The sequence below is a fragment of the Terrapene carolina genome, unplaced genomic scaffold, assembly GCF_002925995.2.
Source record: "Terrapene carolina triunguis isolate 2854851 unplaced genomic scaffold, T_m_triunguis-2.0 Scaffold89, whole genome shotgun sequence".
Classification (NCBI taxonomy): Eukaryota; Metazoa; Chordata; order Testudines; family Emydidae; genus Terrapene; species Terrapene triunguis.
Window position 1 is genome coordinate 29,561,511 of NW_020664440.1, and position 24,746 is coordinate 29,586,256.

Consider the following 24,746-nt stretch of genomic DNA (forward strand, 5'->3'; position numbering starts at 1 on the left):
CTGTCATTGGGGGTCCCACTATTCCCTACAGATTCAGGATTCTGCAATACTCTGGGGCTAGGTAGTAGTTCTGGTTCAACCCAAGGTACAGAACCCACAGCAGGATTTTGATAGATCCACAGGTTTTAAAGGCCAGAAGGGAGCATTAGAACATCTAGTATGACATCCTGTCTGACACAGGTCAGAAAATAAAATTTGCTTTAGAATCATAGAAATGTAGGACTGGAACGGACCTCGACAGGTCATCTAGTCCAGTCACAACTCTGTCTAGAATGAAAGGGGGGACACATTCCCCCATGGAAGGCTGATCACATTAACTATCCCTAGCAGAACAATACTCCAAGCACAGCCTGTGGGACCTGTGGCTATTCTACAATGGCCTAGGAAACCATCTACCAGGATGTGTGCGTTCTGGAAGGGGGCAGCGCTTCTTCACAATATCCCCAGCGCTTGGTGCTCAGTTCTCATTGGTAGCCTTGCAGTTGGGGGAGGTTTTACTTCAGTATCTGTGGCTGCCAGGGAGTCCTCAGAAATCATGTCAGCACCAGCTTGCCCCAGGGACAGGGTCCCCCACTCTGGCCTGGACTTACAGAGTTTGCATATTTGTTTTGGTTAGTTCGAAAGCCCAGTCGACTGTAGCCTGGTTCATGCCCGACACCCGCTTACACTCGATGGAGACGTTTAAACTGTGAAAAGAGAGATGGGAAAGCAGCACTTAGCACCAGGCAAGCCATGCACCAAGATACCCAAGCAATTTCAGCTCGCTTTTAAATTGGCTGGTCAGATTGAACCAGGGACCTCCACAGCTCAAAGCATGAGCTATTACAGCTTGAGCTAAACAACCAAAGCTCCCTAGCTAGGCCTGTAGCAGACTCCTCTCCTGTGCAGATCAGGCACACAGAGGAATCTGTAATACACGCTCACCAGTGGGTCACACTTACTGTACAGGGAAGCCCAGTCAGCCACAGATGAAGAAGGGGGATTTGTATCCTGACCTCAGCACTTACATGCAAGCAAGAGAGGTTTCTATTGAATTTATATATCTAAAGCACCCAGCACTGTGCTATCCCGGCATCAGAAATTCAGCCTAGCATTATGTGTATGAAGAAGAGGAAAAAGAGAAGGTAGACAAAGACTGGCCTTGTGCTGGAGACTGGAGGTCAATTGCCAGCTCTATGGCAGACTCCCTCTGAGACCTTGGGCAAGTCACTGAACCTCTCTGGGCCTCAGTTCCTCCAGCCGTAACATGGAGAGAATAATCCTTCCTTTGGCTATTTAGATTGGAAACTCTTTGGGGTAGGGATTGTCTCTGATGAGGCCCATGCAGTGCTCAGCACAGTGCTGACCCCACCCTTCAGCTGGGGCCTTTTGCGGGTAACACACTACTAGTATTTAAAGTCCCAACATTTCCCCTGCCCAGTTGAATCTACTTCTCCCCACAACTGAAACCAAGTTCTCTCTCTCTCGCTATGCTGTAACCTCATCTTTCAGAGAACATAAGGGGCATTAGCAGACAGGAAAAATACTTAGTATTAATATTTTCCTTCACAACCCATCCTAGCACCAACACTAGCTTTATCTTCCTCTCACTACCTCAAAATTGCTCAACAAGCTTTATTTTTATTAGATACATTATGGATCTAAAGCACACCCACACACACCCCACAACTGGGATGGGGGAGCCTTGTTATGCCAGGTGCTGCACAGGCCCATGGTGAGACAGCCTCTGCTCTGAAGAGCTCACAGTATAAACAAGCAAAGTGTGGGAGGGGAAACTGAGGCACACAGAGAGAAGAAGGGACTTTCCTGAGGTCAGACAACAGGATAGTGACAGACTTGGGATTAAAGTTCAGGTGTCCTGGGTCCAGTGCATTGCCCTAGCCATTGGACCACAGTGTCGTGAAGGACTAAGTAAGGAGCATTTGCTCACCCATTCCTGTCGTATTTCTTGAACACTGGGAAGGCTTCTAAGGGGTCTCCAAGCTACAGGGGAAAAAAAGAGAAATCACACCCTAGAAAATTAGATGTTAATGCACATGAAGCGGTCAAACTACAGAGTGATGTTGGGTGAATAGAGGGTGTCCGCCTTCGTTCATGATTCTCCTCCTTTCATAGCTTTAAGACTCTGTTTTTACCTTGCTTCCTGAAATGCTCTGGAGAAGGATCGCTAGCCCCGTTGTCTATATAACGAGGCACAGATGCCTTGAAGGGGGAAGAGGGGAGGAGCTTTCAGCTGTTTAGAAAAAACAAGAGAGGAGCTTTGTTCTTTCAATAGGTCTATGTTCAATCACAACAGCTGAGCTGCAGCCAGCACCTGAGAAGCATTATTGTGCACCCCACATCAACTCTCCTTAACCCTTGCTTATTTCAAAAGCAGTCAGACTGGCTGATCAGACCACAATTACAAGAGGAGCTCCCTTCCCGTGACAGGGGAAAACTGCAGGGTATTAGAGCAGTAGAGTAGGCTGCAGAAAGTCAGAAGGAGCTGGTATTTCGCACAGATTGTTTGGATTCTCTTCATGCACGGTGATCAGAGATGAATGAGTGAGGGGTCAACGCCATGGCAAAGAGCAGAGCAGTAGCTTATTCTGCAGCTAGAATGGTAACTCATGGGCTGACTTTACAGGGTGCAGCTCGTTTTCTAGACTCTTAGCTGAGTTTAAAAGCCAAGTTGGAAAGCATTTCTGAGAACCAAGGGCACCATAGTACAGGCACAGGTCAGGCAGTCAGCAAGTGGCATATGGCACATCTTGGCCTCCTTCTTTGTTTGCAGAACACTAGAGTGTCTCACAGCCACATTCACGTTTAGAGACACAGCGTTCCCCTCCCTCCCTGCTACAGTAACCACTGCGGCTCTTGCACATTAGATTCCTTATTGTCTTTGAATACATTCTTCATGATGGCTTAATTGCTTGGTTCCATACACAGCCTTACTGGAGGCTGGACTCAACCATTCTTCCATTCTACAGCCAAAACCAAGTATAAACAAGAAAAATCCACTGTCTTTCTATATCTCTTATTTAAGGCCTGGTCTACACCTAAAAATTAGATTGACTAACTCAGGGGTGGGCAAACTTTTTGGCCCTCAGGCCACATCTGTGTATGGAAATTGTATGACGGGCCACGAAGCTCACGGAATTGGGGTTGGGGTGCAGGTGGGGGTGAGGGCTCCAGCTGGGGGTGCGGGCTCTGGGGTGGGGCAACAAATTAGGAGTTCAGGGTGCGGGAGGGGGTTCCGGGCTGGGCCGGGGGGTTGGGGTGCAGAGGGGTAGGGCTCCGGCGGAGGGTGCAGGCTCTGCGGTAGTGCTGGGTATGAGGGGTTTGGGGTGCAGGAGGGTGCTCTGGGCTGGGACTGAGGGGTTCAGAGAGCAGGAGGGGGATCAGGGCTGGGGGGCAGGAGGTTGGGGCGCAGGAGGAGGTCAGGCGTGCAGGCTCTGGGCGACGCTTACCTCAAGCAGCTCCCAAAAGCAGTGGAATGTCCCCCCTCTGGCTCCTATGTGGAGGTGCAGCCAGGCGGCTCTGCGCGCTGCCCTGTCCACAGGCACCGCCCCTGCAGCTCCCATTGGCCGTGGCCCACCTCTGGACTAACTACATCGCTCAGGACTGAGAAAACTTTCATGCCTTGTGTGACATAGTTAGGTTGACCTAACCCACACTGTAGAAATGGCTAAGTCAATGGAATAGTTCTTTCATCAACCAAGCTATTGCTTCTTGGACAGGTGGATTAACTACACTGAAGGGAAAAACCCCTTCTGTTGATGTAGGAAGAGTCTGCGCTACAGCGGCATAGCTGCAGCTGTAGCTGTACTGCTGAAGTGTAGACATATCCTTAGGAACTTACATGGCGCCCATTACCACAGCATCTGGGTACCTCACAATCTATAATGTATTTATCGTCACAACACCCATCAGGCAGGGCAGTGTTACTTCCATTTTACAGGTGGTGAAACCGAGGAATAGAGTGACTTACCCAAAGTCTCAGAGGAAGCCTGGGACACAGTAGGGAATTGAACTAATCTCCTAAATCCCTGGCTAACACCATAACCATTAGACCAGTGGTCTCCAACCTTTATAAGCCCAAGATCACTTTTTGAATTTAAGGGCAACCCAGGATCTACCCTGCCCCTTCCCCGAGGCCCTGCCCCTTACCCAAAGCCCTGCCCCACTCACTCCATTCCCCCCCCGTCACTCGCTCTCCCCCACCCTCACTCACTTTCACTGGGCTGGGGTAGGGGTTTGGGAGGGGGTGCGGGCTCTGGGCTGGAGCCGAGGGGTTCGCAATGTAGGAGGGGACTCTGGGCTGAGCCTGGGGCAGGGGTTGTGGTGCAGGAGGGGGTGATGGGTGCAAGCTCTAGGAGGGAGTTTGGGTGCAGGAGGGGGTTCTGGGCTGTGGCAGGGTGGGGTACAGGCTGCTGGCTCTGGGAGGGGGGGTCAGGGCTGGGGCAGGAGGTTGGGGTGCATGAGGGGGTATGGGGTGCTGGTTCTGGGAGGGAGGGCAGGGCTGGGGCTTGGGGTGCAGGAGGGGGTTCGGGGTGCTGGCTCCGGGAGGGGGGGTCAGGGCTGGGGCACGGCCTCCTGTTGGGCAGCACTTATCTCCAGCGGCTCCCAGTTGGCAGTGTAGCATGGCTGCTGCTAAGGCAGGCTACCTGCCTACCTCGGCCCCACGCCGCTCCTGGAAGGGGCCAATGTGTCCCTGTGGCCCCCGGGGAGGGCAGGTGGTATGGGACTCCGCGCGCTGGCCATCTCTGCAAACACCGCCTCCACAGCTCCCATTGTCCACAGCTCCCCATTCCCGGACAATGGGAGCTGTGGGGGCGGTGCTTGCAGGCAGGAGCAGCGTGTGGAGGGAGACTCCTGCCCCCCCACCCGCGCTGGCTGCTTCCAGAAGCAGGCATGGGGCCGGGGCAGGCAGGGAGCCTGTCTTAGCAGCAGCCCCACTGTGCCACCAGAGATCACGATCGACTGGGAGATCCTCTAGGATCGATCAGTCGATCGCGATCAACCAGTTGGTGACCACTGCACTAGAACATCCTTTCTCACCTCTCATTCAAGCACCTTTGAGTGTTTTATAATTACTATTATTAGTGCATACATTCCTAAAGTGCCCAGCATTATAGCACATGAGCACTACAGGACAACAAGCACCCTTGTGCGGTGGCAAAAGCATAAGAAGCAATCAAGTCACCCACCCACCATCTCTGGGGTGGGAAGTAGCAGCTAACAGTGCACAACAATGCTAATCACTTAATAAACAGAACAAAAAATAGTGCATCTAACTGAAACTAAAGGGGAATTCAGGGTAGGCAGATAGGCCAGTACACTGACAGCCATCTGTGTAAGAGACAAGATAGAAGGATTGTAATCACCCTTTTGTATTTCATTTAACACTGATCTGTGAAAATATACACTGAGGCATACTTGTTTAAATGGCTGTATACTTCAAGCAATGGAAAAGGGGACTCTGCCTATAAAGGACTGTAAAAAGGAACATTAGTAACTACTTACGGTACGTCTACACTGCACTCAGAGGTGTGACTGCAGCATGTATAGACATATCCGAGCTAGCATTAATCTAGCTAGTTCAGGTACCAACAACAGTGAGGCCATAGCAGAATAGACTTTAGTGCAGGACAGCTGGCCGAGTACATAGCCAGGAGGCCAGGTGGGCTTGTACACCCCACATTGAAGCTTGTGTTTTCATGACTTCACTGCTATTGGTACCCGTGTTAGCTAATTCAGATGAGTCTACACACGCTGCAATCACACACACCAACTGCAGCATGGACATACCCTAAGTTTAAGTGTGCTACATGATATGCTGACAGTTTCTTGCAAAATAATGCCAGTTACATAGGAGTTCTCATCCCTGTTCATGACCTGTGTTGACAGCTGGATTTCTCTGGGACAATGTGGCTTAAAAAGCGCATAGAGCGCTCCTGGTCGTGAGAGTCCAGCTGAGGAATGAGCGTCCACAGGAGATTAAAAAGTGTGATCTGCAGTCTGACCACTTTCAGGGACCCTCCTCCGAGACAAAGCATGTTTGATCTTCTCCATAACTGGCACTGTAAAGGGGTTCTTTACTCACTGCTAGGGTGTCTCCTTGTGGCTGCATCTGGAGAATGGAACTCCCTGGCCTGATACTCCCACTATCTATCTTTCATGCTGTGTCCCCTCTCACACTCCAGGATTTGGGGTACTCTCGCTCTTCATGATACAGAGTGTTCTCTCTTCGTGGCTTGGCCCTTCAGCCAGGTCACTATGTGATTTCCCCCTTCCGGGGCATCAAAGTCTCTCCATATGAACTGTCTCAGGAAGTCTTCCAATTCACTGCCCAGACTGTGCCACTTCTCCAGTGGCTGGAAGGGGAACCAAAGCCCACCCACTAGTCTGGGTTCTAGCTCAGGGACATTTGACTCAGTGGTCAAGGTCTGCACTGTCCCAAACCTGGCTGCTGTTCCCCTGAGCCTTTTCCTACTCCACCTCTATCAGGCTTCCTTCTCCACCACCTCTCTGGTTAAGTTCTTTCCTCAGGGACAGAATCCCAGGGCTTCTACTCTCCCTATGGGTTTTCTCCTTTTCCCTAAGACCAGAGAATGACTGCAGGCTTCCACACCACAGTCTCCTTCTGCCCTCACTGGCCTTATACCAGCTCTGCCTGCTCCCTGGGCTCCATCCTCAATCAGGGATTGCCTAACAAGACTAATCCTCCTTCAGAAGTGGCCTATCACAGGGGTGGGTAAACTACGGCCCATGGGCCGGCTCCGGCTCTTCAGGGCTTTGGATCCAGCCTGCAGGACTGCCTCCCCGTGGCGCCGCGGACCCCGCGCTGCTCTCCAGAAGCGGCCGGCACCAGGTCCCTGAGGCCCCCGGGCGGGCGGGCAGAGGGCTCCGTGCATTGTTCTTGCCTCCAGGCACCGCCCCCCTCAGCTCCCATTGGCTGGGAACAGGGAACCGCGGCCAATGGGAGCTTCAGGGGAGGTACCTGGAGGCGCAGCAAGGGCAGCGCACATGGAGCCCTCCGCTCCCCCTCGCCCCCAGGGGCCGCAGTGCTTCCTGGAGCGGCGCGGGGCCAGGGACAGGGCAGGCATGCAGGGAGCCTGCCCTGGCGCCGGTGCATGCCGCTGCCACCCAGGAGCCCAAAGCCCTTCTGCATCCCGCCCCCCCCCCAACTCCCTGCCCTAAGCCCCCTGCCTGCACCTCGCACCCCTCCTGCACCCCAACTCCCTGCCCTGAGCCCCCTGTCACACCCCACACCTCTCCTGCACCCCAACCCCCTTCCCTGAGCCCCTTCATATACCCCGCACTCCTCCTCTGCCCCAATCCCTTGCCCTGAGCCCCTTCCTGCACCTCACACTCCCTCCCGCACCCCAACCCCCTGCCCCAGCCCTGCATACAATTTCCCCACCCAGATGTGGCCCTCGGACCAAAAAGTTTGCCCACTCCTGGCCTATCAGGTTAATTGGCCCCTTCTGAGCCCTGTTAACCCTTTCTGGGCTAGTCTGGGGTGAACCCAATCACTAGCAGGAGGAAAATTCAAATACATAAATGTCTTTCTATGGTAGGTGTCCCCCACATTGCCATAGTATTTGAGTGCTTCACAATCTTTCATACATTTATCTTCACAACTCTCCTCTACTATTATCCCCATTTTGCAGATGGGCAATGGAAGCATAGAGACTAAGGCTATGGATACATTGCACACATTATAATGGGGAGGCTGTGCTGTTGTAAGGTGTGCTGTGTAGCCGCTCTTTATCACTGGGAGAGAGCGATCCCAGTAACAAAATAAAACCACTTCCAACGAGGGGTGTTAGCTTTGTTACCAGGAGCGTGGCTCCTGCCGATAAAGTGCTGTCCACACCGGTGCTTTGTGTCGTTAAAACTTTTGTTGTCCAGGAGCTGTTTTTTCACATTGCTGAGCAACAAAAGCTTTAACGATGAAAGTGTCAGTGTAGACAAAGCCTAAGTGACTTGCCCAAGATCACAAGCAGGGACTTGAACCCTGATCTCCCAGGCTACTTTCCTAACCCCTAGACCAGGGGTAGTCAATTATTTTTTGTCAAAGTCCATATTTCTTGGTCAAGGTATAATCAAGGTCCAGACTCCAGAGAAATATTTTTCACAGTGCAATAACAGTAATGATAATAGTAAGTAAATAAAATGATTTTGCGGTCCATTCAAGTGTCTCCCGGTCCAGATTTGGCCCGCAGGCCACCTATTGACTGCCCCTGCCCTAGACCATCCTTCCTCGCCTCTGTCTTTGGTTAAGGAGAGAAGAGCAGAAGACTCCATGAAATCCGATAGGCACCTCACCCTACAGATTTAATTTATCATTGGAAGTGCATAGATATGGCAATGAGAGCTATAGAAAACCACTAGAGAGCAACCACTCCGAAGATTCCATTTATCCATAGAATGTGGGAGTGGCAGAATGTATTCTCTTCCATAGTAATAATGCTCAGATATAGTACCGTAACTCCTCTTACTTAACGTTGTAGTTATGTTCCTGAAAAATGTGACTTTAAGCGAAACGATGTTAAGCAAATCCAATTTCCCTATAAGAATTAATGTAAATGGGGGGGGTTAGGTTCCAGGGAAATTTTTTTCACCAGACAAAAGACTATATTATCTATATCTACATCTACACACACACACACACACACACACACAGAGAGTATAAGTTTTAAACAAACAATTTAATACTGGTACACAGCAATGATGATTGTGAAGCTTGGTTGAGGTGTTGAAGTCAGAGGGTGGGATATTTCCCAGGGAATGCCTTACTGCTAAATAATGAACTAGCAATTGGCTGAGCCCTCAAGGGTTAACACGTTGTTAATGTAGCCTCACACTCTACAAGGCAGCACGAATGGAGGGAGGGGAGACAGCATGGCAGACAGAGACACACACCCTGTGTGAGAGAGAGAGATGCGCATTGCCCTTTTAAGTACGTTGACCCCACTCTAAGTACACTGCCTTTTTAAATAGATCAGCAAGTTGAGACAGCAGCTCCTGCCAGCAAGCTCCCTACGTCCTGAGCCCTGTTGTGTCCCACCCCTGCTCTATGGAAATGGGGTAAGCAGGGTGCAAGAGCAGGAGGGAGAAGGACACCCTGACATTAGCCCCCCTTTCACTCCCCATGTACAGCAAGCAGGAGGCTCCAGACAGCAGCCCTAAGGTAGAGGGCAGGAGCAGCACATGGCAGTGGGGGAAGGGACAGCTGAACTGCCAGCAAATGATAGCCTGCTGGGCGGCTGCCACACAGGGAACTTAGGGGAACAGGGAGCTGATAGGGGGGTTGCCAGTCCATCCTGGTTCAAAGCTCCCACCAGCTAGCTCCCACAGGCTGCTCCTCCTGCAAGCAGCGGACAAAGCAGGCGGCTGCCAAATGGCGTTATAAGGGAGCAATGCGCAACTTTAAACGAGCATGTTCTCTAATTGATCAGCAATGTAACAACGAAACAACATTAACCGGGATGACTTTAAGTGAGGAGTTACTGTACTTTTCATCCATAGATACCAAAATGCCTTACAGAGATCAGTATCATCATCCCCATTTTACAGAGGGAGAAACGAAGGCACAGAGCTTGGATGTAACTTGCCCAAGGTCACGCAGCATGCCAGTGGCCAAGCTGTGCCCAAGTTTCCCAAGTGCTCTATCTACTAGACAACACTGCCTCTCACCCCTGCATAACCCTACAAGGACTCCTCACTCCTGATGTGTAGGGACCCTCTGTAGAAAGAAGGTGGCATTTCAATCTCCAGTCTTTCAATGCCTGGCCTCTGAGGAAACTGTCAACACTGTTGTCAGCGTTGATGGCGGCTTTTGTAACATGGATCCATCAACTCATTTCACACGTACCATGGAATGGCCACCAGACTGTAGTGACTTTTAGGACACAACAAGCTGGAGGTGTAAAGCTCCTCATCCCCTAATATTAATCCTCTGAGCTATTCAATTGCCCAAACCCATGAGGGAGATTGGGTCTCTACCATTAGTTTCTGTGTACCCCATTAACAATCTCAGGGCCAGCTAGTCCTCAAATTATGATAGGGTGGAGTTAACACTTGTTTGGGGGGAGGGGCAGAGGAGACACTTACTTTATTGGCTGCTTCTACCTTAGCACAAACAGCATCCATGGCAGCCCGTTCCTCCAGTCGCTTCTGTTTCTTCTCCTTGGCTTTACTTGACTTTCTCTGAAACAGAATGATTCAGGGTTACAGCACGACAACCCTCACCTTGTCTTGAACTCAAGGGCACTACCTATAATGGGCATAAAATTGAGGGGTGGTGGCAATCTGCCAGTCTGGCCCAAAGGGACTACATATCTCAGCATGCAATGGTCCAAGAGTCATTTGCTTGATCAAGACAGACTATTGCACTCAGAGATCTGTAGTCTCTACAGGGCATTAAAGGACAGCTGCACGCAATACTGCAGAAAGAAGCCCAGTGGCTGCTGTCTGCCCATCCCTACATTATGCCAAGTTTCATGACTGAAACAGATCAGATATTGTTCAGCAATACCGTTCTAGTTACTGCAAAACAGACCACAGAAATTCAGACTTGGGACTTTAAAAAGCCATTTTATAGCTGCTTCCAATGAAAACTGTTTTATACCAAGGTGGGTTGTTGGGGGGTTTTTTGGTTGAACTATCAATGCAAATATTTTATATTAGTTTTATTTTAAAATACTGCCCACAAATGGTCGAACAGAAACACTCTTTTCACTAGCAGAGACCCACAGGCATGAAAAACCATAATCTAAGGATCAGATTCATGAAACACAACCAGTTTGATTTTAGGAATTTATCAAATAATTCCACCCTATATCCCCAAAGCAGAAGAAATTACTTGGTTACTCTAATGTAACTTGTTTAGACTTCATTCATATGCATGTTTAAAGTTTTCCTTTTTTTTAAATTAAGAACTACTATCTTTTAATATTTATGAAGCATGGGCCAGGCACTGCTGGGGACTTTCAGGGATAGCACTGTATTGGGATAAGATGAAAGTATAGTAGGAAATGCCATTCTTTAAAGGGAAGCCCTGCACACACCTCTACAGAAGTATATTTACTGTATAGATTTTCAGTACAAGAGGAGAAAGGCAAACAATGACATCTGGCGGAAGATGAGCTATGCAGTTAGCACAGCTGTTGCTGTACAGTCTGTTGGATTTGTGGTTGCTTCACAGCCTCGAAATCACTGCACATGCAGCCTTGCATCCTAGCCAGCATTTGCTTTGGAGCTGATCATCCAGATGAAGAAACTGCTTTATGAGACATGAGACACTTGTTCCCCACAGCACTGGTGCTTTGTAGAGCAGATCAATATTGAGAATCTAACTCATGTCACCACTTAGGGATCACAATAGTAATTTTACTCTGCTCCACTACTCACCCTACTGCAATCATGCTTGGAAATGCTGCCATAAGTCATTTGTTTTCTGCAGTGCTGTAAAGTTTAGCTGGGTCTGCAAGTCACTAAATACTGCTGGGTGTGAGCCAGTACTATGCTTAACCTTAATGCTCACATAAAAAAATAAACCACCCAAGTTCAAATCAGGACATCAGTTCTCCTGACACGTGGCTGGCAAACATGTTCAGTCTGCACATGAACCAAGGGGAAGTGAGGCAGGAAAGCTGCCAGGCTGCAAGCTACATAAACACATGGCAGCAGAGCGTCTCATGAACCTCCTTTGCACAGATCAGACTGAAAGTTGCATTCCTGAAATTGCTTGTTTAACCCAAAACCCTGACATTGAGAAAATTCCTAGTCCCTTGCATGCACAACTTTATGCTGCCTGATACCAGGGAAAGCAGATACGGGTACTTTCTTTGGGGATGCTGAAAAAGACTCTGATTGGGATGAACTCCCTTTCACCCATGATTGATCAAAACTCCTCCCACTGAATTGAGAGTATGGGCTCATGGCAGATTCATGTCCTGATTAGCAAACTTCAGCACTTATTTCACTTAATAGCTATCCATTCTGACTGGGGCCAGACGGGGCAAGATTGCCAGTAGTTTAAAAAATCATTATGGCAAGAGGTAAGTTCACCCTTAACTATTCCTTATTTTAGTACTGAAGTTACACTGGACTGCACTGTAACTTGCATTCTCCACTCTCTCATTTGGAGTTAATCCTTATTCTAATGCAGAGAGGTAACTTTTAAAGCTGTGTGTCTGTGAGAGAGAGAAAGTGCAGGTTGGCATAGTCAATCTTCTGTCTGTTCCCAGAACACGGATAGCCGCAGGCAAGCTTCCCACATGGTTTCCAGCCATCATGGTACTAGGAGAAAGAGGGAAATGGCTTAATTAATCTTCAGCCTCTCAACAAAGAGGCCAAGCGCCAATGCTGGAGGTTGTTTCTGTAAAGTGAACATTTGCTCACTGGGGACCAGACTGAGATCAGCAAATCATTACACAGGGGCCACTAAAAGACCATCAGATGGGAATGACTTTTAGTTGCTCCTGACCCAAGGCCATATGGGAATTGATGACCTAGAAGTAAGAGACTCATTTCCAATCTCCTGAGCCATCCGGTTAGTGGAGCACAAGGGAGAGATTTCCCTTTGGCCAGCCATAAATGCTCATTGGGACAAAACACAGGAAAAATAAACACCTGTCTAACACTAAAGAAAAAGCAGGATGGTGCCAAAAAACACATGGCACCAATTGTTGAGGAAACAGCTCATCCATGGAAGGATTCAACTCCAGTGTGATCTACCACAGCTTCAGGAAGACCTAAGACAAGCTTTGAAGAGCAAACTCCAGCTTCAGTATTACACAGATGTTTAGGCCAGCTAGAATCCTGTCTGTTGCTGGACCGGATTAAGGTCAGACATCAGTATCATGCATCTAGCAGTAGCCACTATCTGATGCTTCCAGAAGGCCCCAAGCAAAATTACACAAGGCATCTATGCAATACTTGAACTTGAAGTGATCTAAATGCTCTTTGGATCATGTCACCTAGAAATCAGGGATCCACAAGAAAAGTCTTATCTCAATTTTTGATACTTCGCAGAAAGGAACATCCACAGCATGGATGATGCACTATTACTGAAAACCCTGCTTATGCTGCAGTGGTCTAAACTCACAGGATAGGGCTTGGGGTAGGTGCTGAAGTTAACCTAGCTTGTTTCTTCCAGAATTACCTAGATTTAAAACCTTAAACTTTCCCAAAGTTGCTTCTACAATCAGCCCTGCTGTTGAAGTTAATTGGTGCTCTGCTAATTTAGTTATAGTCAGAACCAAACATACAACTTGAACACAATTTTAGAATAAAGAATACCTTTTCACCTCAGAAACCATTTACCACTGAGAGGAGTGATTTATTTGGAGACGTGGGGAAGGAAGAAGACACTACCACACTTCAAAAATATGGCCAAAAGAAAAATAAACTGCCCTGTATTTTCTTTATAAGCACTTCCTCTTCTCCCCTCCCAAACCCGGATAGAACCCCATAGTCCTGACTCCCAACCGCACTGTCCTAACACACTGCACCCTACACCCCTTCCGAAACTGGGAATAGAAACCAGGCATCCTGACTCCCTGCTTTAACTCATGGGCCACACTTTTCCTTCTAGAGCTAGGAATACAACTCAGTAGTCAGACCTGACTCCATGCCATGCTCTAGCATCTAGAACACACATGAAAGATTAGTCAACATGGCTCACATGCAGAAGCCTCTTCTTCAAATTAAATAACTCAGCAGTCTATTTTTAAGACAGCCACACCACTATAACAACTAGAGGCCAATGAAAATAAAGACTCCAATGACTTCATAAAGTTTATTTTCGGAGGTTTCAATTGCTGAGAGTTGGGGGATGTATGTGTTTTGAAATAGACTCTGGGTCCCAATGTACAACTAGGTGCAGGGAGAGAGTCAGCATTTAAAATGCTGAACAGATTCCTTGGTTATAGCACCAAAACCCACCTCTCCTCATGGGACCAACACCCACAAAAGTCTTCATTCCACCACAGATGTTGAAGCATGAGCCTCTCCCCTAAAATAGAGCCATCTTCACCATACATGTGGTTGCATCCCAGGGAGAGAAAATCAAAGCATTTCAGTTCAGGAATGTATCTGAAGCAAACTATTTCTGAGAGCTTGCTCTCGGGGCTATATTACCTGAGCCAATATGTTATTCCCCTTTAGTACTGTACTTCTGAAGTGGACAGCGAGAAGGAAGAACTACATTATTTGGTTTTAAATAAAGAGATTGATGCTCTAAAACTTTACACCTGGATCTCATTCAAACACAAAAGCCTAATGCCACTTTTGGGGCAGAATATACAAGAGCAACTTGACAAGGAAAAGTATTCTTAAAGCACAGAAATCCAATAATAAATAAACTGGTATTTTTTGAGCTTGCTCCAATAAATATCCTCCCATTTGCATTAATTTTTTTAGACTCAGTGTAACCCTCTCCATTAGGGTCGTGATTTTTTTTTTTTAAACGGGTACAAGTGCAGTGTGGACACAATTATACCACAACAAAGGTGCCTTATACCAGTATAGCTTATTTCCCTTCCCATATGGCAACACACTCTACCGTATAAACATGTTTCTATTGGTCTAATTACATCCACATTAGGGGGATGTACTACTTTAATATACTGGTACAGTTAAAGTGGCATAATGTGAGTGTAGACAAATCTTTAGCAGCAGGTCTGAAGAGAATTTGTTGTGGCTCATAACGCTTTGCATTTCTTTAGCCCATTTCAACAGTGGCATTCAAAGCACTTTCCAACTCCTCACTGCTGTGAAGTAGGCATTTTCCCCATTACATAGATGGGGAAACTAAGGCACACAGAGGGGAAGTGATATGACTCAATATCACACAGCAAGTAACCAGTTCCTGGTTTCCCTCCTATTCTAACCACTAGACCCAGCTCCCATCCTAGAGCTGCAAATAGGATCCACTCTAACCCACTCGACACCACTCTCCTCCAAGAGCTAGAACCCAGGAGTCCACACACCCAGCACACACCCGTAACTATTAGACGTCATGTCATCCATTGAGAACTGACATTAGTGCAGTGTAGCCAGGATCTCTCACACATTTACTGATAGATGTTCTTTAACTTGTATGTTCATCATATGTACAGCCCAGACATGTGTGCATGCATGCGCGTGCACACAGACACACTATGGCCACCTCGTACTTTGGAGTAGGTTGGGTGTTTGGGAGCAGGGCTTGAATATGATGATAAATTGGAGGGAAGAATTACAACCCCCAGGCCCCTGTATGCCACCCTCCCTCTGCAGAGAGGTAAATGCACAGTCCATGGCCTCCTCCCATCCGAGGGGAATCCAGACCCCCACTCCATTACCTCCTCCCATCCTCAAGGGGGATGTAGATCATCACCCTCTCCCTGCTATATATCTCTTCACACCTGTTCACCATTTATCCACAACTTCCCCCTTATCCCACTGAAGCCCTCTCCCTGCCCCCACTCCCAGGTCTCCCCATTTGCATGGAACTGCCCAGCTCCCACTTTCACTGTTCTCCCATCTCTGATCCCTAGATCTTCAGACTCCTCAATGCTCTGCTCTCCCCTCACATTGACCTCCCCTCCCCAGATCCCCCTCCATGGACCATCCCCAGTTCCTCCCTCAGGTCTCCCACCCCTGTGCCTCCCCAAAGCTCACACTCTCCCTTGACACCCTCCCACCTCCACTCAAGTCTCCCCCTCCATGACATCTATGTTGCCCCCCTCCAGATCCTACCCCCTCTCCCTGGACTACCTTAATGGACTCATCCCAGAAACCCAACCTACCTCATCCCCGTCCCCCACTCCTCCCAGTCACACCCATGCACCCTCCAAGTTCTTCTCTGGACCCCTCAATTACCCCCTCACAGACCCCCCCCACCAGCTCTCACCTCACAGGACCTCCCCATGGGCCTCCCAACTCCCCCCTCAGACGTCCCCATGGACCTTCCTCACCCCTGCCACAGACCTTCCCCCAGCCCCTTCTCACCGGTCTCAGGCACCCCCATGGACACTCCGTCATGTGTGCTCCCCCAGAGACACCCCCCTTCATGATCCGCCAATTCCTCCATCCCTGGTTCCCCAACTACCCCCCTCAGTGACACCCCAGGGGCTTCCCTCACACCCTCCATGGACCCCCAACCCCAGACCCCCTCACAACCCCTCCATGGATGCTCCCCCCAGGACCACCTGCACCTTTCCTTCCTCACAGCCCCCTCATGGATCCCCCCGCCTGACCCCGGGCCTCTCCCCTCCCTTTCCGGCCTGGTCCCTCCGCCGGGGCTAGGGGACCCTGACCTCACTCACCCCCATGGCGGCGACAAGCGGGACCCCACCGACTCCTCACAAATCCGCGGGAGGGGGGACCCACAGGGGGGAGGGGGCGAAGGGGGAACAGAAAACGGTCGGTAGGCACACACTGCGCCTGCGTGGAGCCCGCGGACGGAGAGGAAAGGGGCAAGGGGGCAGCGAGGAATACTTTGCGCAGGCGCGGAGCCAAGGGAAATCGGGGAAAGGGAGGGACATGTTGCGCAAGCGCGGAACCGCGCACAAGTCGCCGGCGCGCGGGGGGGGGGGTCGGGCGGGGGCGCAGGGGGGGGGGGGGGGGGGCGGGCTAACGGTCGAGACCGCGCCCAACGGTCGGCGCGAGGACAGCGTTCCTCTGATTGGGTAGTGGCGTCGCGTGAAAGCCCAGCATCCCTCCCCTCTTGGTGTGGGCGCCAAGAGAGACCACTCCCCTTGCCCAAGCTCCCCTCTCTGGACATGTCCCCACCCTATGGGGTGAATGACCCCTCCACTCTGTCCCCCATCCTGTATTTGCCCCCTCCCCTCCCTGTACTGCCTCCCTGTAACCCCTGACCTTGCCCCAACACACTGACATCATACCCCTCCCTGCACCCCCTGACTGAATACCCCCACTCCCCTCTCTGTGCCCCTGCCCAATGCCCCCATGTCTCCTGGCCCACCAGTGTTCCTACATCCCTGCTCAATGCCCCCATGTCCTTGACCCTGATCCAGTTCTCCCCGCACGCTTTGATCCAAATCCATCCCCGCACTCCTGATGCTGATGCCACCTCCTTGTATCCCAACCCAACAGCCCTTGTAACTGAGACCCAATGCCCTCTTGACCCCAGCCCAACATCAACTGCTCCCTCTCCCTGTGCCCTTGACTCCAACCCAACACTTCCTGTGGCCCCAGACCCAATGCCCCCAAGACCCTAACACAATGCCCCTTTGATGCCTTCCTGTGACACCTCAGCCCAAATCAATGCCCCTGACCCCATCTCAACACCCTTTCCCTACACCCCCACACACTCCTACTATGTCCAATGCTATTCAACATCTCCATCAATGACCTGGAACAAGTAAATATAAAACCACTACTGATAACATTTGCAAATGACACAAAGATTGTTGGAGTAGTATGATGAGTGGAATGAGGAGGACAGTCCTACACAGCAATCTGGATTGCTTGGTAAGCTGGGCCCCTCCCAACAAAATGTGTTTCAATACAGACAAATGCAAAGTTATACATCTAGGAAAAAGTAATGCAGGCCATCCCTACAGAGTAAGGGACGGTATCGTGGAAAGCAGTGACACTGAAAAGGATTTAGGGGTTGTAGTGGACAAACAACTCAACATGAACTCTTAGTGTGATGCTAGGATTAAAAAGAGGGCCAATAGGATGCAATCCTTGGATGTATAAAATGGGAGCAGTGAGTAGGAGCAGGGAGATGGTTTTACCTCTGTATATGGCATTGGTGAGACTGGAGTACATCATCTAGTTTGGGGTGTCAAATTTTTAAAAGGATGTTGAAAAATTGGAGAGGGTGCTGAAAAGAGCCACAAAAATTATTTGAAGGCTCGAAAAAATGTCGTATAGGGGAGACTTATGGAGCTCAATCTATTTAGGTTCTCAAAAAGAAAATTGGGAGGTGACTTGAAAACAGTGTATAAGCACCTTCAGGGAGAGAATATCCCAGGTATTAAAGGGCTCTTTAGCCTAGCGAAGAAAAGCAGAGCAAGAACCAATGTCTGGAAGTTAAAGTTAGACACATTCCAATTAGAAATAAGGCACCAATGTTTCACAGTGGGGATGGGTGAGGAGGGAAAACTCCAGAGGGCAGTGGGGGATTCTCCATCGTTTGATGTCTCCAAATCCAGACTGGCTGCCTTTCTGGAAGATGCTTTAGTCAACAACAAGTTATTGGGCTCAGTACAGGGGTAACTTGGTGAGATTTAATGTCCTGTTATGTACAGGAAGTCAGACTAATGTTCCCTTCTGGGTTAAACTATGAGTCTATGAACCCTCATGCCCCCTCCCTGGATCTCCTCCTCCCAACCTGATGCCCCCACCCAATGCCCCCGTTTCCCCTCCTTATGCCCCCAGCAACCCATGCCTCCCTTCTATGCCCCTTCCCCAAAGCCCCATATCCCTTTCTGACCACCTGAAGTCCCCTCCTGAAAACCTAACATCCCCATGCCCCTCGCCATGCTCCCTCTCTGCACATCATGCCCTCACTTCCAAAATGCATCCCTCATGCCCCCTTTGTTTATGCCCCCTGCACCTCATCCATATGCCCCCATGCTCCCTCCATATTTTACCATGCCTCATCCCTATGCCACTCCTCCCCTTCTACTTTGCCTCCTTATGTCCCTGCCTACAGGCAAGCAGAAAAAGGGGATGAAAGTGGAGTGTGTATGATGGAGGGGTAAGGGGAGTGTGTAGTGTGAGGAGAGGTAAAGGGGAGGATACTGGGAGGGAAGGGGAAGCAGGGGAGAGGAGGGCACATAGGTGCGGGAACAAGGGATGCAGGGGGTGCTGCAGCACCCCCAGGTTTTGCGTGGGGTCCCAACTGCCGGCCCCGTGCCCAGGGACTCCGCTGCTAGTCTCGGCTGCCAGTCCCAGGTCCTGGCTGCTGCCCCCGCACACAGGGGCTCCACTGCTGGCCCCGGTCCCAGCTTCTGGCCCTGCACCCAGGGACTCTGCTGCCAGCTCCACACTCGGGGTTCCAGCTGCCGTCCCCACACATGAGGTCCTGGCTGCCAGCCCCGCGCCTGGAATTCTGCTCCTGGCCCTGCACCCAGGGTCCAGGCTGCCAGCTCTGCAGCTGGGCCTCGGCTCCTGGCCCTGGCCCAGGGCTCCACCCCCACCCCTGGCCCAGGGCTCCACCCCCAGCTGTGGCCCCAGCTTCGACCCCTTTGCCCCATCCAAGGCCCCCCTCCTGAAGGCCCTGCTCCCAGCCCCAGCGGGCGGTGAGGGGTGCAGACAGGTGTAAGGAGGGCGCACCTCCACTCTAAAAACTGTTCCAGCACCACTGGGAGGGCAGGCGGGGATGGGAGGGGAGGACATAGGGGAAGAGGGAAGTGGGAGGAGGAGAAGGCACAGGGGGAAAAGAGGGGACCAGGAAAGGGGGTGGGAGAGGAGGGAAGACAGGGAGGAGTTGTAAAGGAGGGTGATGGATAAAGCAGGGAGGTTGTAGAGGAGGGCAGGAGATGAACTGGGGAGTGGGCCCAGCTAATGATGGGCTGACACCACGCAGGGTTTGGAAGGCCTCTCAGTTGCTGTTCTTACTCCTGGCAATGGCTTCAGCCCCTAAGCATCAGCTTCACAGTTCCTAGTGTCCCCAGTTGTACTAATCCCCGTGTGTCCAAAGACTTAAAATCCCCTGGCACTTGGCATTTGCCTCAGTGACCCCTGAACTCATTACCATGCTCCACCCAAGAGGCAGTGGCATCGCAGGAGTGTTCTGTGTGTAGAAGTTCTGCAGCACGGTGGAGTGAAAGGTTCAGCGTAGCTGCAAATTACTAAAAAGCAGACATGGGACTGGGAATTAGGAACTCTGTATCTGATCCCAAATGGCTGGCGAACTCAGGCAGGTCCTTTTGCCTCTCTGTGCTTCAGTTTCCCCATTCATAATTCCAAAGGGGCTAGATTATTTTACTCATCTTGCTATCTAAATGTAGAGCGGGGTTCAAAATGATCCTATTAGAATCTTAACAAAAATAATTAATAACTCTGCTTGTCAGCTGCCATTTACTGCAGGCTGCAACACCCTCTTCATCCATTTCCCCAGGACGGGGATTTTTTGGGGTGGGGTGGGAGTGGGGAGACCATTTTTGTAATTGCCCTCAGGCAAATAGATTTTGTGCTTGGGATATTGAATTTTCATTACCCTTTTTGGCAACAGGTTTGAGGTGAGATGAGAATAATTGTCTATTGATCTAAAATTTACTTAGATTGGAGCAGGCACCGTCCTTTTGTTCTGCACTACTGCAATACAAATAATTAGTAATCATAATTGCGATAAATCAGTTGTCGATCCGGGCTCAAGCAGACACCAGAGGGCGCCAGCATTGCAGAGTCCCTTCACCAAGGCCAGTGGAAATGGCAAGGGGGAGGACTGAGACCCATCCTACTTGGGAGCAGAAGCAATGAATGCATGGAAGTGGGTCGGAAGAGGACTGGTAGGGAGCGCATAATGAGGCCTTTGCCTCATTGCATTGTGGGAAGAATGCCTGGCTTGGTTGGGTCATATGATCCTAGGCTCAGGTTGTGCTACCAGACCCAGTGTCACCTTTAGAGGAAATGCTCCCAGCTGAAAAGAGCCATTTCATAGTGGCTGAGCTGAGGGGAAATAGAATCACTAAGCATGGAGGGCCAACCCTGGGCCTCACAGGCTGCCCACAGGCTGCTCTGAGAAGGTCTTGTCAAACCTCCTCCTCCATAGCACTATCCCCATTTCTTAAGAGGGAAACTGAGGCACAGAGAAGCAGCTTGACCATAGTAGCACATATCAGACTTTCCAGACCCATGTTCTTTCTGCCTATGTGAATTAATTCACTTTACCCTAACTCTGAGAAATGCTCATGGGAGCCCACTGAAACTGGTTGTTTACCAGGCAGCAAGCCACAGGGCTCCGGTTCCGAAAGTATCAATGCAAACCCTAGGCTGAGGAGAGCAAGGGCCAAGGGAGGATTACAGTGGCTAAAAGGATGGCAGAGCTTCCAGGACACAGGGTGAGAGATGATTCCTCAATCCCACTCCACAGCCCTTTGCTATCCCAGCCCTGGGGTTCGTATGTGCATACTGAGCTCTGCAGATGCCCCTCAGTCCTGACTGGAAATCCGCCAACATCCACTGTTCCAATTCCGGGTCCCTCCTGAGCAGGAAAGATTGTGCTGGATCATAAAGCATAATCTGTGGCCTTGACTCTGCCCACAAGCTCCCGCCTCTCTTTCTGCTTGCAAACACAGTACCATTTACCCGCAGGGGTTAAAAGTGGGAGATACTCTGACCAACATCCTCCCCAAACTCCCATCCCTGCATCACACACCCCGCATACCCCAGCAGCCTCTCTCATCTCCTCCATCCAGCCTGGCTTTTGAGAGGGTCTGAGTTTGCTACCCAGGAATTGCATCCATCCTCTTGCGGGTGGAGGTGGGGGCGGGAGCAGGGGGGCTATGCAGGGCTAGATCGCCTTTCCTCAGCTCTGCACGCAGCCAGCTCATGTATCCTGTCTCCGGGGAAAGGACGAGGGTGGTGGGAGGGGGGTGCGCTTTGCCACGTTGGCTCCTTTCCTGGCCTGCTGGAGACGGCAAGTTCCTGTATCCTTCTTCTGGAGTGGGGAGACCCTGGAGCCCAGATGAAAATGCCCCTGTCCCTGTTAAAAGCAGGAGCCTGAGGCATGAGGGGGGAGCAGCTAATCCCAGACAGAGCAATACACCCTCAACACACACATACAAAACTATTGCTCTGCCCTCTCCCCCCAGTGCTGCATCTGCACCAGTTCCAGGAAGCTCACTGCCCCACACCCAGAGAGCTCCCCATCTTACCCCCCATTTCTCTGTCCCCAATGCTGCAGCACACTGGCTCCCTGCCTTAAAATCATCCCCATCTTAACACCCCCTCCACTGTTCTGCCCCTCATTGGTGCATCTGCACCAACCCCAGGGAACACACTGCCACCCCTTCACTAAGAACCCCCCATTTTATCACCCGTATTGCTCTGCTCACCAATATTGCATGTGTCCCAGGCCTGGGAAGCCTGTTGCCCCCTCTGTGCTGAGATTTCCACCATCTAGCCCCTCATACCCCATTGCCCAGACCCAGGAAGCGCACTGCCCCCTCTGCCCTAAAATCCCCCCTCTGACCTGCCTTCCCATAGCAGCCCCCTGTGTGTCTGGATTTGGGGGCCTAGAATTGGGGATTCATTTCACTCCCTTTCACGTGGGACTGCTCATAAACCCAGTATCCGCCCTGCTAGCGTTAATCGGGGGGAAGAGAGGGTTGCTGAGGGGGAAGCCTGGCTCATTCCCCTCCCAGTCTGGTAGAGCGGGCAGCATCATGGCTTGGCACAGAGTGACAGGATCAGCTGCCACTGCTGAAGGTGTAATCCCTGGAGCAGTGGGACATGGGGCTCCGGACTCTCATCACCCGGGTGTGGCGACGTGTGACCACAGGATCCCCTGTGGCTGGGTGATGTGCGCATGCACAGTGCTGTGTGTGCCCATTATTTGTTGTGTGGGCAGAATGCCCATCTAAGCTTCTATCCCTAGGCCTCAGCCTAGTCAGTGGTACCCAGCATGAGGGTGTGTGCATGTTTGTTCCAGTTAGCTCCTTCCCCGTCATACCAATGCCTCATTCAAGCAGATCTGGGGTGTAGTGAGAGACCCCTTCTTCCCCCTCCCCCATGCTTGGATCAGAACAATGGTAGGCCTAGCACCCTCCCTCCATCTCTGCAGCAGCTCAGGGTAGGATGAGGCAGGAGGGGAAAGGGGGAAAAGAGTCGGTGTCTCTTTAAGACCATCAGGTTGCAGGGAGCAGATGGCATCTGCTTCCAGTCCTTGTTCTTTGTGTGGCTGCACAAAAGAGGGAGTCTGTCTCTCCTGATCTTACCCCCGCCCTCCACTGTGGAGGAGGGGGGGTATTAAGATGTATGGGATTGAGGGGAGATTTACTGCAAAAAGTAAACTTGGATTTGCTAGGCCATGTGCACTGGCGAATGGAGCAGATAAGGGCATTTGTTGCACAGGCTCCTTCCCCTTTATTGGTGGTGGTGGGAATACAATTCCACACAAGGTCCCCATAAATCCCATCCAGAGACCACATAAATCCCTTCCATCCCCAATATCCTATACAGAGCCTCCCATCCACCTCCCAAAAGATCCCATCCAGCCCCCACAAATCCCATAGAGTCTCCCATAAATCCCATCATGCTTTCCCCTAAAATACAACCAGAGCCCCCTATAAATCCCATTCAGACCTCAATCCCATAGAGTCCCCATAAATCCCATCCACACCCCAAAAATCCCATAGAGACCCCTAAAATCCCATCCAGTCCAGCCCCACAAACTACTGTCCAAATCTCTCCCCTAAAATCCCAACTCCCTCCCCCCTCCCCCCCAAGCAGATGCTTCTGGGAGCCAGCCTCCTGGTGCAGCCATTGTCTGTGCAGGCCTCACTGGCACTGCACAGCACAGATGTAATCTCCCCCCCCCCCCCCCCCCCGACCCAACACACATTTCTGACTGGGGGTGGGGTGGGGTGGGTGCTGAGGTCACAGTTTGCTTGGTGGCAGAAGCTGAGAGCTTGGGGTACACAGGATTTGTGGGAGGCTGCAGGAGGAAGGAGTGAGCAAGGCTGGGGGGATAACACTGGAAATACCAAGTAGTGGATTGGATAAAGTTGTCAAACAATAGCCTTAAAGTGGGGGGAAGATATGTGTGTTGGGGTGTGTGTGAGTGGGCTGTGTGTTAGGTTGCGAGTGTGTATTGGAGTGGGAGCATTGGGGAGGTAGGTGAGTGTGTGGTTGGGTGTGGGTGTTTTTACCTGTTGAGGCTGGGGTGGATGTGTATGGATGTGGAGGCGGTACATGTGATCCCCGGAAGGTTGTGGGAGTGTTTGACTGTATTTTGAAGCCTGAGTGCATGCGTGATTGCCAGAAGCATATGTGTAAAGTGGCAGTGCATCTGTGGGAAAGAGAGGAGTGTGTGATGGGGGTGGGAGACAGCAGCCGTGTGGTGTGATTGTGTGTGTGTGTGGAGTAGCAGTATGGTTGTGTGTCCGAGGGGTGGGGAGCAGGAAATATATTATGCCATTGTGTGTGTATAGCTGTGGGGTGTGTGTCTGATAGGTTTGGGGGAGAGGCAGCCTGTGGTATCTGTGTGTGTGGCTGTGTGTCTTTGGGAGGGGGAGAGGAGGCAATGTGTGGTGCTGAGTGAGTGTATGGTGGCTGTGTGCGGGGCTTGCAGGGCATGCAATGTGTGTATCTGTTGAGGGTGGGGGGCGAGGCAGCATGTGTTGTGTCTGAGTGTGTGTGTGTTTGGGAGTAGCAATGTGTGGTGCTACATGTTTATGTTTGGGATGGCAGTGTGTGGTGCTGCGTGTGTGTGTGTGTTTTAGGAGGTGGCAATGTGTGCTGCTGCATGTGTGTGTTTGGGATGGCAGTGTGTGGCGCTGCGTGTGTGTGTGTTAGGAGGTGGCAGTGTGTGGTGCTGCATGTGTGTGTTTGGGGTGACAATGTGGTACTGTGTGTGTGTGTTGGGGTGGCAGTGTGCGCTGCGGTGTGTGTGTGTTTGGGGGTGGCAGTGTGTGATGTGTGTGTGTGTTTTGGATGTTAGTGTGTGGTGCTGCATGTATGTGATGGGAGGTGGCAGTGTGTGGTGCTCCGTGTGTGTGTATGTGTATGTGTGTTGGAAGATGGCAGTTTGTGGTGCTGTGTGTGTGTGTTTGGAGGGGTGGCAGTGT

The 24,746-nt window shown here is 50.9% G+C and overlaps 1 protein-coding gene across 5 annotated transcripts in view; it reads right to left on the reverse strand.

The window, feature by feature from the left end:
• The window catches only part of NAA40 (N(alpha)-acetyltransferase 40, NatD catalytic subunit), a 30,869-nt gene extending 14,416 nt beyond the window's left edge, over window positions 1-16,453 (reverse strand). For 2 of the 5 annotated variants that reach the window (XM_026650335.1, XM_026650333.1), the window contains exons 1-6: window positions 16,305-16,453; window positions 13,939-14,023; window positions 11,401-12,291; window positions 10,102-10,197; window positions 1,931-1,983; window positions 591-686 (exon numbers count right to left, since the gene is read on the reverse strand). In XM_026650335.1, the coding sequence (XP_026506120.1) occupies window positions 591-686; window positions 1,931-1,983; window positions 10,102-10,197; window positions 11,401-11,439 (284 nt within the window). In that variant the 5' untranslated portion in view covers window positions 11,440-12,291; window positions 13,939-14,023; window positions 16,305-16,453. The other 3 variants (XM_024213572.2, XM_024213577.2, XM_024213576.2) reach the window with 3 other exon arrangements.
• Window positions 16,454-24,746: the final 8,293 nt, after the last annotated feature.